We start from the raw sequence: 14,315 nt of genomic DNA, 5'->3' as shown, positions 1-14,315 counted from the left end.
AAAGGACATGGACCTGTTGGAACGGGTCCAGCGGAGGGCCACGAAGATGACCGGAGGGCTGGAGCACCTCTCCTATGAAGACAGGCTGAGAGAGCTGGGGTTGTTCAGTCTGGAGAAGAGAAGGCTCTGGGGAGACCTTGTAGCAGCCTTCCAATATCTGAAGGGAGCCTACAGGAGAGCTGGAGAGGGACTCTTTGTCAGGAAGCGTAGTGACAGGACAAGGGGTAATGGTTTTAAATTGGAAGAGGGGAGATCTAGATTAGACACCAGAAAGAAATTCTTTACTGTGAGGGTGGTGAGGCACTGGAACAGGTTGCCCAGGGAAGTTGTGGCTGCCCCATCCCTGGAAGTGTTTAAGGCCAGGCTGGATGGGGCTTTGAGCAACCTGGTCTAGTGGGAGGTGTCCCTGCCCATGGCAGGGGGGTTGGAACTATATGATCTTTAAGGTCCCTTCCAACTCTAACCATTCTATGATTCTATGAAAATACCATGTTCTAATAAGGTCTCTTTTTTTTTTTTTTTTAATATATTTTAATTCTCATGTCAGAATAGTACTGGCTTTTTTTTTTTTCCCCCAGTAAACACAGTATAAAAAACTGAATTATTTTCATCAGATTGTTTTATGCTTTTGAAATACTTCAAACAATATAATGTAACAGAATATTTAGAGAGGACCATATGCAAAACTAACCATGAAAGTGAATGAATACTGACATCAGATGAAGGGGAATTAGCCTTAAGTAGCCCCAACCAAAACCACTTAACAGGAACCACAAAATGAAAAATACATTCTATTTTTTTTCTTTTTATTCTGCTATTTTAATGTTAGGATAGCTAGATCTTGAAAAGCATTCTGGAAAATAGTAAGTATACTGAGATCTGCAACTTAAATTTTTCACTGGAAAATGCCAAAATAGAGAAGGGTTAAAAAAAAAAAAAGGCAGGAGGAATCAAGTGTATTTACTTTCCAGCAGTCAAAATTAAATTATGTGATTAGTTATTACTTAGCCAACTCAAAATTTTAACACATTTTAAGCATCCTGTTGAAATGAGATGATTGATAGAAAGTTTCATGGCAAGAATTTTAGTTTGCTGGCAGGTTGTACCGTTTAAATCTTTTTATGAGATGTTAGTAAATGAACTAAATGTTCTTTGACAAAAAACTCTGATACTCAAATATTGAAATATGAGACATTGTTATAAAACCATCGTTTAAATCCTTGCTGAGAACAGTTGTCCATGTAAATAATTAAGTGTGTGGATTAGTGTAGTTCTGCTGCGTATCTCATGTATATTTCACATATGGAAGACATCTACTTTTACTTGACACACTAAAAATGTTGTGAATCAAAAATTCACTGTGCATTTCAGTTAATAATACAGTAAATGTAGTGACTTACCACGTTTGAGAGCCGACTTCAGCACTTGAGTAGCTATGGGGTATAAAATAGGCAAATGACAATTCAATCAGTTTGGGTTGCATTGCCTTGATTTTTGAAGGTGATTCATTTCCATGATAAATTTATCAAAATCATTAAGATGAACCAAAATTTATTACATTTTTCTCATTCTTTGTTTTGAGATAAAAAATCATAATTTAAATTGTCAAGCAAAGTTTGGGAAAAGGGTTATAACAAGTTGAAGTTGGAAGAATGCCCCTAATCTGAGATCTGGTGTGGGATGTATCTGATGCCCAAAATGTGCTATATACACCTTCCATTTTGAAAGGAATGCAATTCACAGGAGCACAGAAAATGTCATATTATGTCATATTGTGCATGACAGTGGCTAGTACCAGATGCTGAAAGAGCAAGCTCTGTTTTATTCCTAATAATCAAAGAGGCACTATCTCCTTTTCTTAGTGCTTTGTTTTTACACCTTAATGAGCTTAGGAGATGATTAGCTTCAGTGTGTCTATTTGCCTGCTTCTCCATCATGCAACTGCCATGTGCATCTTTCCGTTAATGTTATTCAAGCTAAGCTTTTACTTGTAGCTGGCACTTCCTCATGCTGTCCCATTTGTGTGTGTATATATATATACCTAGACATCCATATATGTGGATATATGCGTGTGTCTGTGCCTGTAAATAAGCCTATATGCTGACTCCGAGTAGGTCACCTAAGCATCAGAGGTTAGTCAGAGTAGCGCGGCATATAAACAGGTTAGAAATAGATGAAAATATGATGAAATAGGTTAGAAATAGATGAAATAGTAATAGAAACAGGTTAGAAATAGGTGAAAATGGTGCTCAGTGCACCACATTAATGTAGCTGTGTTATTTCTGGGACTGGCGGTGGTATTGTACAGTATTGTGCAGGGTAGATCAGTGAAAGAGGTTAGGTGGCAGGTCAGGTACCCCTAATGATTGTGCTGTGCACCACACCCTTTGATTCAATTCTAAAAGCCTTTCTCTTAAACCAAGGGAAGGTAGGTAGAGAAGGGAAAAATATTATTCGGTTTGACCTGTAATGGGAGGGGAAGTTAAAGAGAGTAGGGTATCCCAAGTTAATATCTGATTTTTTATGCTGACCTGTCAGCTGGTGCAAGGATTGGTAAAGGAAGTTGTCATTGTAGCAAAAGTGGAAATCCCACAAATTTGCATTGTAATGTGTAGTCTTGGTGCAGGAGATTATTTTCATCTAGTTGTTGCGATATGTCATTTTTGAACATACATGCCCATAAATCTTTTTTTTTTTTCCTCAGTTCCCTATCGAATTATCAGAAAAAAAAATTTGTTCCATTACACAAGAGAAAAGCACAATACAAGTTTTATAAAAATGTTGGTTCATAAATTATGCAAATGTATGTATAGATTGCACCTAAGTCTTTCATGGAGAGAATCAAAGTCTCAAGAGACACTTCAGTAAAGAATGAATAAACAATTGCTTAGATGCCTGCTGTTGTACAGGCATTGATAGTTGTCGAAATAATGACATGTTTCAATCTTATTCTAAAATACAAATAGGTGTTTCGCAGTGTTGTTCAATTTAATAAAATGTGCTGAACGCTATGTCACCAGATATTATGGATTGCTACATAATAAAGGAAAAGTAATCTGAACTGGAGATTTATTTTCAAGAGCATCACTGTGAAACTCTGCTCTTAAGTATGAGCTCTTCAGACTATAGTTTAGTCAGTTACTGGTAGACCTGGAAAACCATCTGGATTTGGAAGTGATAACTGTTGACAAAGACAGTGGAAGGTATTTTGTTACTTAGGGAAGCATACATCCAGTGCCTTTCCTGCTTTTGTCGTCTTCCAGATCCTGTTATTTCTCTTGTCTTCTCCCAGCTTCTCTCAAACACACGAAATAGGAAAACAGAGTTCTGGATGAGATATCTGCTTTCTCCAAGCACACATTTTCTTTGTCGTCTTCAGTAGTTTAATAGTGAAGATGAATAGGCCTCCTCACCTCCTCATTGCACATCTGTCATCTGCTTCTGGCACAGTACTAGCTACCAGTTTTGTACAATGCTTCAGCCAGTCTGCTACTAATCTGATGCTCTTGGTACTACAGATGCTGTCTTTGGTCTCGTGTGCTTTTTCTACCTTTACTCTTTCTGATCAAAGAAGCCATCCTTTCCATCACCAAGTGTCTGTACGGTTGCCTGTTTGCACTTAGGTTCTCATGAATGTTGGCTTGTAAAACTACATTCAATCAAATAAGCTTTCAGAACACTTGTGAATCACTTTCTCTGTCAACCATATTTCCTCTTTTCACGCTTCAGTATAGGAAAGCAAGTTGGGTGTTCCTTCATTATCTGCCTAAATTGCATCTCCAACCTGTTCTAGTTGGGCTTTTGTTACTGTTGCCTTAATGAACATAGAAATGAAACTCCAAAAGACAGTTGTGGGTGTCTCTGCTGTACAGCCTCATCTACAGTGAGATGTGAAAATATGTGCTAGGACTGTTTATAGTAGTTTGCAAAGGATGTCATAATTGCTTTGTACATCAGGCATTTCTGAGGACCTTAATTGGATTTTGAAGGCATACTTAAGTAGTGAAACTGAACTTTATGAATTAAAGAAAGCTGTGGAACATATATGTTTATATTATTTTATATGTTTTACATTTTTTTAACATAGTTTGAAAAGTTCTATTTAGCACCCAGGAGAAAAACATTAAACAGCTCTGTATTTTGTTTTTCAGTGTGCAGTGACCTGGAATTCAGGGAGGTTGCAAACAGATTGAGAGACTGGTTTAAGGCACTTCATGAAAGTGGATTTCACAATAAGAAGACTAGGATTGTTCAAAGGCCTGAAAGAACCAGTAAGAGATTTCTACCTGTCTTATTTGATGTTCTCTTTGATACTTTTCTGCACTTTTGTAGTTCCATTTCTCATTTGTTATCATGTGCTTTAAATAGGCATTTGCGCAAAACCATAGCTTTGTGCTTTTCTAAAGTTACTTTCTTATTTATGGCTCAGTAATGATATAAGATTTTCACTTTAAACTTTCAGCATTATTTGGCAAAACTCTGGTAACTCGTAAGGACGTATGGCAGCTGCCATTCACAATGCTTTCATTTATGAACACTATCAAATATTCTATTTGATGGAACTTGATAATTAGCTGCTCTGTAAGGAAACAAAACAGAAGAAACAAGTAGGGATTTGGAGCAACTTTTCTACAGAGAAAAGTGAATTGCTGAATGGCTAGCCCTAAGAAATAATAAACAGGAGCTGTGATTATGTGCATCCCATTGTTGCTAGTTGATGCCACTGTAGGTACTGGTACAGAAAAACACGTGGAAAAGAAGCTTGTAAGTAAAAAGGAATTTTGAAGGATATACTTCTATTTGGAAAAGACTCAGGAGTACTAATGAAGTGGAAACGGTAGAGGGCATAATTTGTTTTTTAACCCCCTCAAATACTTAAATAGTTTTTTTTGTTGTGGAAAGTAGTTTTAAAATGTAATTATGAAAGGGCTTATTTGAAATAGCAATTGAAGAGTTCAATAACAGTTTCAAGAGTGATGTCCTACTATGAAGGAGAGTCAAATTAGATTTCATAACCCGTAAAACTCTGCCTTTCATTAATATGAAGGGCAAACTATCAATTCCTCCAGAGCATGTTTCACTGAACTTGGCCACCACTGACTGCGTGTACCTTAGTTCCTTCATTATTAACTTTTTCAGTATTCAGAATTTTTTAAAGCTGTTGTTTTTGTAGTGTTACTTTTTCTTTTTTTCAAGAAATCCATTTATTTCATTTAATTGGAAATGTCATTTCTTTTTGTTATTTTTATGCTAAGGAAAAACAAATAATTCTGTAAAACTCAATGAATTAAAGATGATTCTGTGTTATCTGGGAATACTTCTCTTAACATTGAGAAAAAATGTTTCTCAGGTAAGATGGTAATACAGTACTGTCACTATTTATTGATACTGAAAAAGACACATTTAAAACATATTTCCAGTTTGCGTTCTGATTGGTGCCCATAGCTGGCATGTGATCTGCTTCTCATCCAGTAATTAAAAGAACAGAAATATAAGTAATATAAGCTCTTAAGTAAACATTTATAGCAATAAATAAAATGTATCAAATAACATAGCAAGTGTTAGCACATCACTCAGTTAAAGGTCAGCTGAAACATTGCATAGGGTTCTGTTTCTGGCTGAATAATCACTCTGTTGAGGGTAACACACTGAATAGGTAAGGTAAAAAATGCAGCACAGTTGTTTAGAAGCCTGATAATACAGTAAAGGTCCAAAAAGAAAGTTTGGCAATGCTGAAAGAAGCAACTGTACAGCTATTACGTATTATGGCATCCATAAATAAAAGTTAGTGTTTCAAGTAATTGGGTTCAATGTAATACAGGAATGTAAAGTTCGTAATTAATACTTTGAATACATTGAAAATGTAGTGCAACCACAAAGCTCTTGAGAGTGTGAGATTTTTTCCTTAGACATTTTCCTTGGCCTTTTTTCCTTAAGCACACAGGTGGCATGTATAAGACCTAGTATCTATATTTGAGACAAGTGTTTGTATCATGATGTGTACATGGATATATTATACTCACATTTATTTTATTACTTGTTTGTTTGCAAATTTTTACTTCATAATAGCAATCAAGGGCTGTATTTAGACTTAATATCTCAGATTTTTTTAGAGCTTGTCAATTTATGGCCTAGAAATGTGTTATGTGATCCAAACTGGTTGGTTTGTTTTCAAACTTTGATGGTCACTATGGTTACTATGGTTACAATGGTTACTATGACATTAGCAACACTGGTAAGACTGAGAGGTGTCTACCCAATGTTGACTTTACATCTACCACATCCTAAATGTTTGTGTTTTGGCACTTCATTTACAATGCAAAAGATAATAACCATCTGCTTAGATTATACAGACTAGAGCATTTGTGAGATATGTGGGTGTTTTTAGAACTTATTGTTCAATTGCATGAAGCACTTAGGTCTGTGAGCATGAGAAGCTCTCCTGCAGAAAATGTTATGGTCCCATTTTGATTAGCTTCCTCCAAAGGTTTAGGGCCTGTGGGGTCTTTTCCACCTAACCTAAGCTAGTAAAGGAATCTTTCTAAGGCAGGTAGAAAGATGTATTTCCCTTTAAAAGCCTTCAGATGAGGATCTTCTCTACAAATATAATTGTTCCAATTGAGGGGAAAAAAATGGGTTTCTGGCCCAGTTTTCAGAATTTCCTTTTGGAAGCCTTCGAAGTCATGAAGTGCTCTCCTTTGGCGGTATAGGAATTCACATCTACTTTAGGAGGTATCTGAAATTTTAGGCACAAGTTAGACTGGATCCTACTCTACCAGTTTTTTGAGAGACAGAGATTTGGATGGCTAAGAATAGTCTTTTCAGGGCTCTTTTTGATCAACAGGTAATGAAATATAATCTGTATGGAAGAATCTGTTTTTGTTGTACTACCGAGTTTAAATTCCCTGTGAACATGGTGCTGTCAATAATGTTTGACTTACACTTGTAATATGGTACCAGAAATTAATCCTAAACAGCTAGAATGTTGTACAAAATATTAATTGATTACTAGGCTGGTTTTAAATTAGATTTTCTGTTTCAGAGAGTTATACCTCATCAGCCTTAAAATAGAGGTAGTGTTGTTACAAGAATATTGAAGAATTTGCTGTTTATTATAGGAATGCTAGGATGTAAACATGCAAGTTTGATGATAGGCATTGGCATGTTTATTTTCTTTTTACTCAAATCAAATTGTAGCAAATGGTTACATGGGAGACGTTCAGTTTGTCCTATCTTTTTTTTCTTTTCTTTTTCTCTTTAAAAAAGAGATTTTTGACAAAACCCACAATGTTTCACAAAAACATTTGAACAATAGAGTCTAGTGTTTTAGTACTGTGGTCAGTTACTCAAATCACATATATCTAATTGTGAAAAAAATTTTACTTTTAAATATAACAGATCCTATTTGTGCAATATTTGCTTGATTTTATAAATAGCCAATATTTACTTGATTGAATTAATTTGACAAGCTACTGCAAAAAAGGCAGTCCATCTATAGACAGAAAGTGATCGAATTAATATACAATCAGTAGTAGTTTTCTTTCATTTGTGGATTTGAGGATGCAAAAATTGTTTAAAACCTGGTTTCATTAGTGCAACTATGGTTTTTCTGGTGTGTACATTTCCGAACTTCAAAATTTCTCATTTGAGACAGCAAATGATACTGCATCTTACAAGAAATTAACATGTCTGTGTTTTAGAAGAAAATATTAGGTCACTATGTCCTTGTAAACACAAAAAGAAACAAAAATAATGAAAACCATTCATCATGATAATGTCTTTTCTAGTACCATTAAGAAATTCCTAAAACTTCTTCAAGAGCTAAGCTCTCAAGTAGTGACCCTAATGAAATCCCTCAAAGTCGATCTCCAAAGTCATAGTAGGTCCAAGACATCAGGCACATTAATTTTAAAGTATACCAGGGAGTCCAGCCCCTGTTTTGGGGGTGTCTGAGCACTACACTTATTTCTAAGTTCTGCAAAGAATTTCTTAATCATGTGTAATGATCTTATACTTAGCACATGAGACTTAGTGATCTGTACAGAACAACAGCTACAAAAAAAAGCCACCTGAATGCAACTTTCCCTTTCAGAGTCCTAATTATTCTAGCAAATCCCTGGAGTTGTTCATTACCCTTGGGGAGTTAAAAATCTGTTTTGGCACCCTTTCCCTCAGGCTGTTCTTTATTCTTGTCATAGAATTCCTTCCTCACTGAAAAACTATTCTGTGCTTTAAAAAGCAATTTGTGACATCCTTTCTGGTTGTCTGTTTGCATTTAGGATTTTTCATATTTCAGTTTCTCTGGTGGCAATTGGGATGGGATTTATTAAAAGGCTTGGGCACAGTCCTTTTGACGAAGGTAGATATGGTGCAAGTTTATAGTGCCTTGCTGGTGCTTTTCAGAGTTGTTCCAGCTATTAAATAGTGCACATTGATCCATACAATCATTAATATTATTTCTAAACAAACCAAACAATAGCATTTAAGTTGTTCTGCTAGAGCCATCAATATGCTGGCAAGTTAAAAATGTCTCTACGTTGTTGTGTTTTTACAGAAGTTATGTAATTTTTTGTAACTGACATTTATTTTTTTCCAAAGCTGAATCTTATTAGTAATGCAGACCAGAATATTTCAAATAATTTATAGGCTTTTATTTCCAAAATCCTTTGTGTGTCCAGATGTGTTCAGATTGCATATATCTAGAAGTATCATTACTATAAATGCTATATAAACACTTAAATCTGGTCCTCAGACCATTTCTGGTCTAAATAAAGGACACAAAGGAGAGAAGTATACTTTAACCTCATACTACAATAATACCCCCATTATTATTCCCTTGTGGATGGGCAAGTAAGGAGTTGAAAAATTGAGATTTTACATACCTGTTTAAAGTCTTTTAAAATACTTCTTCTATTTCTGTATTAATTTTGTGTGATAAAACTCTAGGGAATGGATGCATCAAATGCAAAGCACAAAAAATACGGGTCCCACAAATATTTCTGCTAACAGGCAGACTATTTCTGAAGAATACTTGTGCACCTTGTCATGTTAGAAGATTGAAAGAGTAGAGGCCAAATGTAATAATCTTCTTATGGCTTGGAAATAATATGATTATTTGGAGTCTAATACAATAATAATTTTGAAAATAATAGAAAAATACAAGAAGTCTGAAAGAAAATTACTTCTAATTTGCTTGTCTAGAACTAGCATGGGGAGATATTATTACACTAAAATTGCCAAATACCCTTACAAACTTGGGGCAGGAAAGACCAATTTTGTATAGAAAAGTGTAAATAACAATTTCAGATCTTTGCTTGGAGGTTTTTACTTCATTCTGACTGTCCTAGTTCCTTATTGATGAAGGGACATAGCTGAAAATATGGAGAGATAAATTAAATTTACCTGATCTTCATTGCTGAAGCATATTTGGAAACACCAATATACAGACAGAGCTCGTAAGCAGAACAGGAAGTTTTTGCTTACTCCTGTCAGTACTCTCCCTTACAGTCATTGTATACTTATAAGAGATAAAAAGAATTGCAGTTATAAACATCGTTTTTGATGTCTTGAAAATGCTGACTGCCTGAGAATTTGGCTACTTCGTAAGATTATCTCAGAAAATGCCCTGTAAGATGTACTGCAAAGTTGTACAGGCTGGCAACCTGAACCCTAGTTCTAGTTTGCTAGAAAGAGAAGGTTCTTCTAATGTCTTCCTGCATGTGTCAGGTTAGCATAAGCCCAGGCATCCTTAAAGCATGAGTCTAGAAGAAGAAATCCAGCCTAAAAGTAATTCTGAGCAGGAATTTTGAATTAATCCATCTTTACTTAAAATTAAGACTTTGAATGAACTAAATTAGTAGTGTTGACTGAAGTTTGTTTTGACTCAATCTTTTGTACAGAATTATTCTTATACACAACGAAATATATATAGATGTTTATTGTAGCATTTTATTTTATTTCTCCCTCCTCAGGTATCATCTACTTTTCGTTAACAGTCACTCCTATTAATAAAATGGTCAATCTGGTGTCCCACAGAATTTATTTAATCTGAACTGTCAGTCTATTAGCAAACTGGTAACCTCCAACAATAGGGTTCATCTTGATTTTTTTTTTTTTTTTTTTCCCACTCACCACCATATAAAATTCTCTACAACCCTTTCTGGAAGAGGAGAGGCTTCAGAATGCAAACTTTCATGGATGTTTGAGGGACATTGCAGCTGTGCTTTATTTCTTTCCCTTGTACTTTTTATTGTCAAATGGGAGTGAGTTATCCTAGGTTAATCATAAGGCCTTTATTACCTTCCCCATATCTTGCCCTAACCCAGACTCTGTTCTTATCTGTGTAATCATAGTGAGCAGGAATATATTACAGCTTTAGACAGATGACAGAGAGTGTTATGCCTGATGCTGTCTCCTTAGGCTACTGTGGAGCCAGATGGGTCTCACCTAGATCGGCACTTACATGAACGGCAAGTATGACAGAAAGCATTCATGTCTGCTTGGTCCTCTCTTTAGTTTAGTCCTTCCTACTCAGGTCCGTCCTGATAAAACTACATTAGGAAGGCAAACTTGTTCCCAGCTTGTGAGCGGTAGGCATCAGCTGTGAGATGCTGTTAGCTGAAGATTTTCTGATAGGCTAAATATTAGACAAATCCCTCACAAGTGAATACCTTCTTGCTATGCAGCTTGCACACTGAACAAGTAAAAGCCATGGTCTAGACTGCAGTCAGGACGCTAGCAGAGTGCATAGGTGTCTATTCACATGTGTGATTTGTCAGTGTCTTTTATTGTACTGGACAGTGTACTGGTATTAGAAAGAATCACGCAGTTTACTTCTCTTAGCATATTAGATAAACAATTTATATATAATCCAATGCGTGAGCCATATGTATGTATGCTGTTTAGATTTCCACATAACATTAAAAGCTATCTTCCTCAATGTACACAAGGATTTATTACTTATGAGCTTAATAAGCAGGCAAACAATAGTTTTACCTTGAAAAGCAGATTATATTTACCAAGAGTTGAAGTTCTCCCCAGAGAAATAATCAGAAACACTGGAGCATTTTTGTTGGTTCCTTTTGAGGAAATGTTTTGAATGCTGGTGTGTAAGCCATGGAGGAAGGGTGTGTTTCTCAATATTTCCCTTGGGATTGTCTTGGCTGAGGAAAAGAGCATAAACTGGTACTTCACATTTTTCTAGACAATGTTCAGAAATAACTGCATAAAAGCTTACTTAATTATGGTATATAGAAATAGATTTCAAATAAGTGGTTAAAATGAGAGAAAGAAAACCTTTTGTAATTTAGACATCTGAGCAGCAATTTTTTCTCTCTTCAGTCCTGTTACTTAATTATCAAGAATAAATTGTTATCCTTCAACTATACTAATTTTCCCCTTTTAGTTTCTGCTTTTCATTTTGTGTCACAACTGTGAAAAGTGTTTAAGAGCAGCATTCCAGTTGGCGCTCAAAGTGATAGTATACATAGTCTGTGATTTGGGCAGTTAATTTCCTAGTTCTACGTCACTTGGTGATTTCACGATTCATAGTTCTGTATCACCTGACCCCCTCATGTCAGCAGATGTTAAACTCCAGGTATGTACTTAAGTGACTCTTTCTCAAATATATCACCTTCAAGAATGACACCTGTATTATTTTATCAATATTATAGTAGAGGAAGAAAGTCAATGCAGAGAGAAAGGGCTTCTGATAATCTTAAGGTTGGACGGTTCCTTAAAGGATTTTTAAAAAGGAACCAAGAGTTTTGCTTTACTACAGTAATTTCTTAAGCATTTATAATGTGAACACAAATCCATGGCACCTGATGAGATGCATCTGTGGGTCTGAGGGAACTGGCGGATGAAGTTGTTAAGCCACTGTCCATCATACTTGAGAAGTCATGCCAGTCCAGTGAAGTTCCTGCTGACTGAAAAAGGGGAAACATAACCCCCATTTTCAAAAAGGGAGAAAAGGAAGACCTGCAGAACTACAGGCTGGTTGGTCTCACCTCTGTGCCCGGCAAGATCATGGAGCAGATCCTCCTGGAAAATATGCTAGGGCACATGGAAAATAAGGAGGTGATCAGTGACAGTCAACATGGCTTCACTAAGAGCAATTGCATCTGACAAATTAGGTAGACTTCTATGGCAGTGTTACAGCATTGGTTGATAAGGGAAGGGCAACTGATGTCACCTACTTGGACTTGAGCAAAGCATTTGACGCTGTCCTGCATGACATCCTTGTCTCTGGCACTGATCAACATCTTTGTTGGCAATATGGACAATGGGATTGAGTGCACCCTCAGCAAGTTTGCCGATGACACCGGGCTGAGTGGAGCAGTTGACATGCCAGAGAGAAGGGACGCCAACCAGAGAAACCTGAACAAGCTTGAGAGGTGGGCCTGTGCAAACAAGGCCAAGTGCAAGGTCCTGCGCATGGGTCGGGGCAATCCCAAGCAGAAATATGCACTAGGTGGAGAATGGATTGAGAGCAGCCCTGCTGAGAAGGACTTGGTGGCGGTGTTGGTTAATGACCAGCTCAACATGAGCCGCCAATGTGTGCTTCTGTCTCAGAAAACCAACTGCATCCTGAGCTGCATCAAAAGAAGCATGGCCAGCAGAGCGAGGGAGGTGATTCTGCACCTCTACTCAGCTCTTGTGAGACCTCACCTGGCGTACTGTGTCCAGCTCTGGAGACCCCAACACAAGAAGGACATAAACCTGTTGGAATGAGTCCAGAGGAGGGCCATGAAGATAATCAGAGGGCTGGAGCACTTCTATGAAGACAGACTGAGAGACTTGAGGTTGTTCAGCCTGGAGAAGAGAAGGCTCCTGGGAGACCTTATAGCAGCTTTGCAGTACCTAAAGGGGACCTACAGGAAAGACGAGGAGGAACTCTGTATCAGGGACTGTAGTGACAGGACGAGTGGTAATGGTTTTAAGCTGAAAGAGGGGAGATTTCCTCCCTGAAAGAGGAAGGAAGAAAATCTTTCCTATGAGGGTGGTGAGACACTGGAACAGGTTGTCCTGGGGGGTTGTGGATCCTCCATCCCTGGAATTGTTCAAGGCCAGGTTTGAGCAACCTGGTCTGGAGGCAGATGTCCCTGCCCATGACAGGGGGGTTGGAACTAGATGATCTTTAAGGTCTCTTCAAACCCAAACTATTCTATGATTCTATTTAATAGGTTATGACAGCTTTAATATATGTAAACTTTATTTTTTCAGGCTTGGAAATAACAAAAGAAGTCTCAAAAGAAGTTATTTTTTGAAGTAGGTTTTTTAATTCTGATGTGCCTGTTATATTTCTGTTTACTAGGAAGTGTGTATCATAAATGTCAGACTTCAAACTCTATATTTAAATATTAAACTATAGTTATTTTGAACTATAACTGGATTTATAGAAAATATTACAACATAGTGACATTTTTCTGGTGCTTTACTGTTGGTATTAGTAATTTGCAATAAAATAATCTGTTTTTTAATGATAGTACTGACTGCAGTGCAATTGTTTTAATTTCAAGCTCTGTCCTTAACTATGACAAATGTAATAGGAATCCAGTGGGAAATCACTATTAGACACACATTTAAAAAAATCTAAAATTTGTTTAGAAAGAAGTGAGAAAAAAATGAGAAATGGGAATAGAGGATGAACTCAATTCAGAGGCTAATGCTGGTTAAGAGAATGAAGAAAAAATTGGGATAAAATCTTCTGCAGATATGTATTATCATTCCAACCTTAATTTAGCGATGCATAAAACCTTTGAACTGTTCAGTGTTCTTTCACTTTTCTTCAGATAAATTTATTTATTTTTAGAGTAAAATTTGAAACAGACTAAGAGAAATGAAATAAACAGGTGTTTGGGTTTTTTCCTCTTTTCCGTAATATTTTATTAAATACATAGCAATAGCTTTTAGTTTCCTAAAATATAAAGTACTTAATGATGTGAGCTTTTCCAGCATAGACCACAAATGCTTCAAAGTGATGCGTCTTTCAATAAATTTACACTTGAAATTCCACATGCAGATGTATTATACACAGTTATCTGATTTGGACCACAAGATCCATCCCTGAATACACCTTTAAAGTGGCTTTTATCTTATATTACCTTCTGGCTATCTTATTCATTAAAATCTGTCTCCTCATGGTTGCTCTTCTTCTGCAACTTATCTTACAGTTTGGTGAGCTGGCGAGAATGCCAAATTGAGAAAAAAAATTGTAAGCACAAAAATAATTACTCCCTTCATGGTGGTACACAAAGGCTGGGTAGGAAACAGTATGTTTCACATTGACCCCTTTCTGAATCCAAGGTCTTGAG

General features: G+C 36.5%; 1 protein-coding gene across 5 annotated transcripts in view; it reads left to right on the top strand.

Moving 5' to 3' along the window:
- Positions 1–14,315, top strand: part of SPOCK3 (SPARC (osteonectin), cwcv and kazal like domains proteoglycan 3) — a 203,171-nt gene that overhangs the window by 177,142 nt on the left and 11,714 nt on the right. For 4 of the 5 annotated variants that reach the window (XM_074147078.1, XM_074147076.1, XM_074147075.1 and 1 more), the window contains one exon: positions 4,152–4,271. The exons of the other annotated variant lie outside the window; for it this stretch is intronic. In XM_074147078.1, coding sequence (XP_074003179.1) covers positions 4,152–4,271 — 120 coding nt within the window. The remainder of the gene's footprint in view (positions 1–4,151; positions 4,272–14,315) is intronic. 5 annotated transcript variants of the gene reach the window in all.

Source organism: Numenius arquata, chromosome 5 (genome assembly GCF_964106895.1).
Source record: "Numenius arquata chromosome 5, bNumArq3.hap1.1, whole genome shotgun sequence".
Taxonomy (NCBI): domain Eukaryota; kingdom Metazoa; phylum Chordata; class Aves; order Charadriiformes; family Scolopacidae; genus Numenius; species Numenius arquata.
The sequence above is the reverse complement of the archived record's forward strand: the minus strand, read 5'-3'. Positions and strand labels throughout refer to the sequence as shown.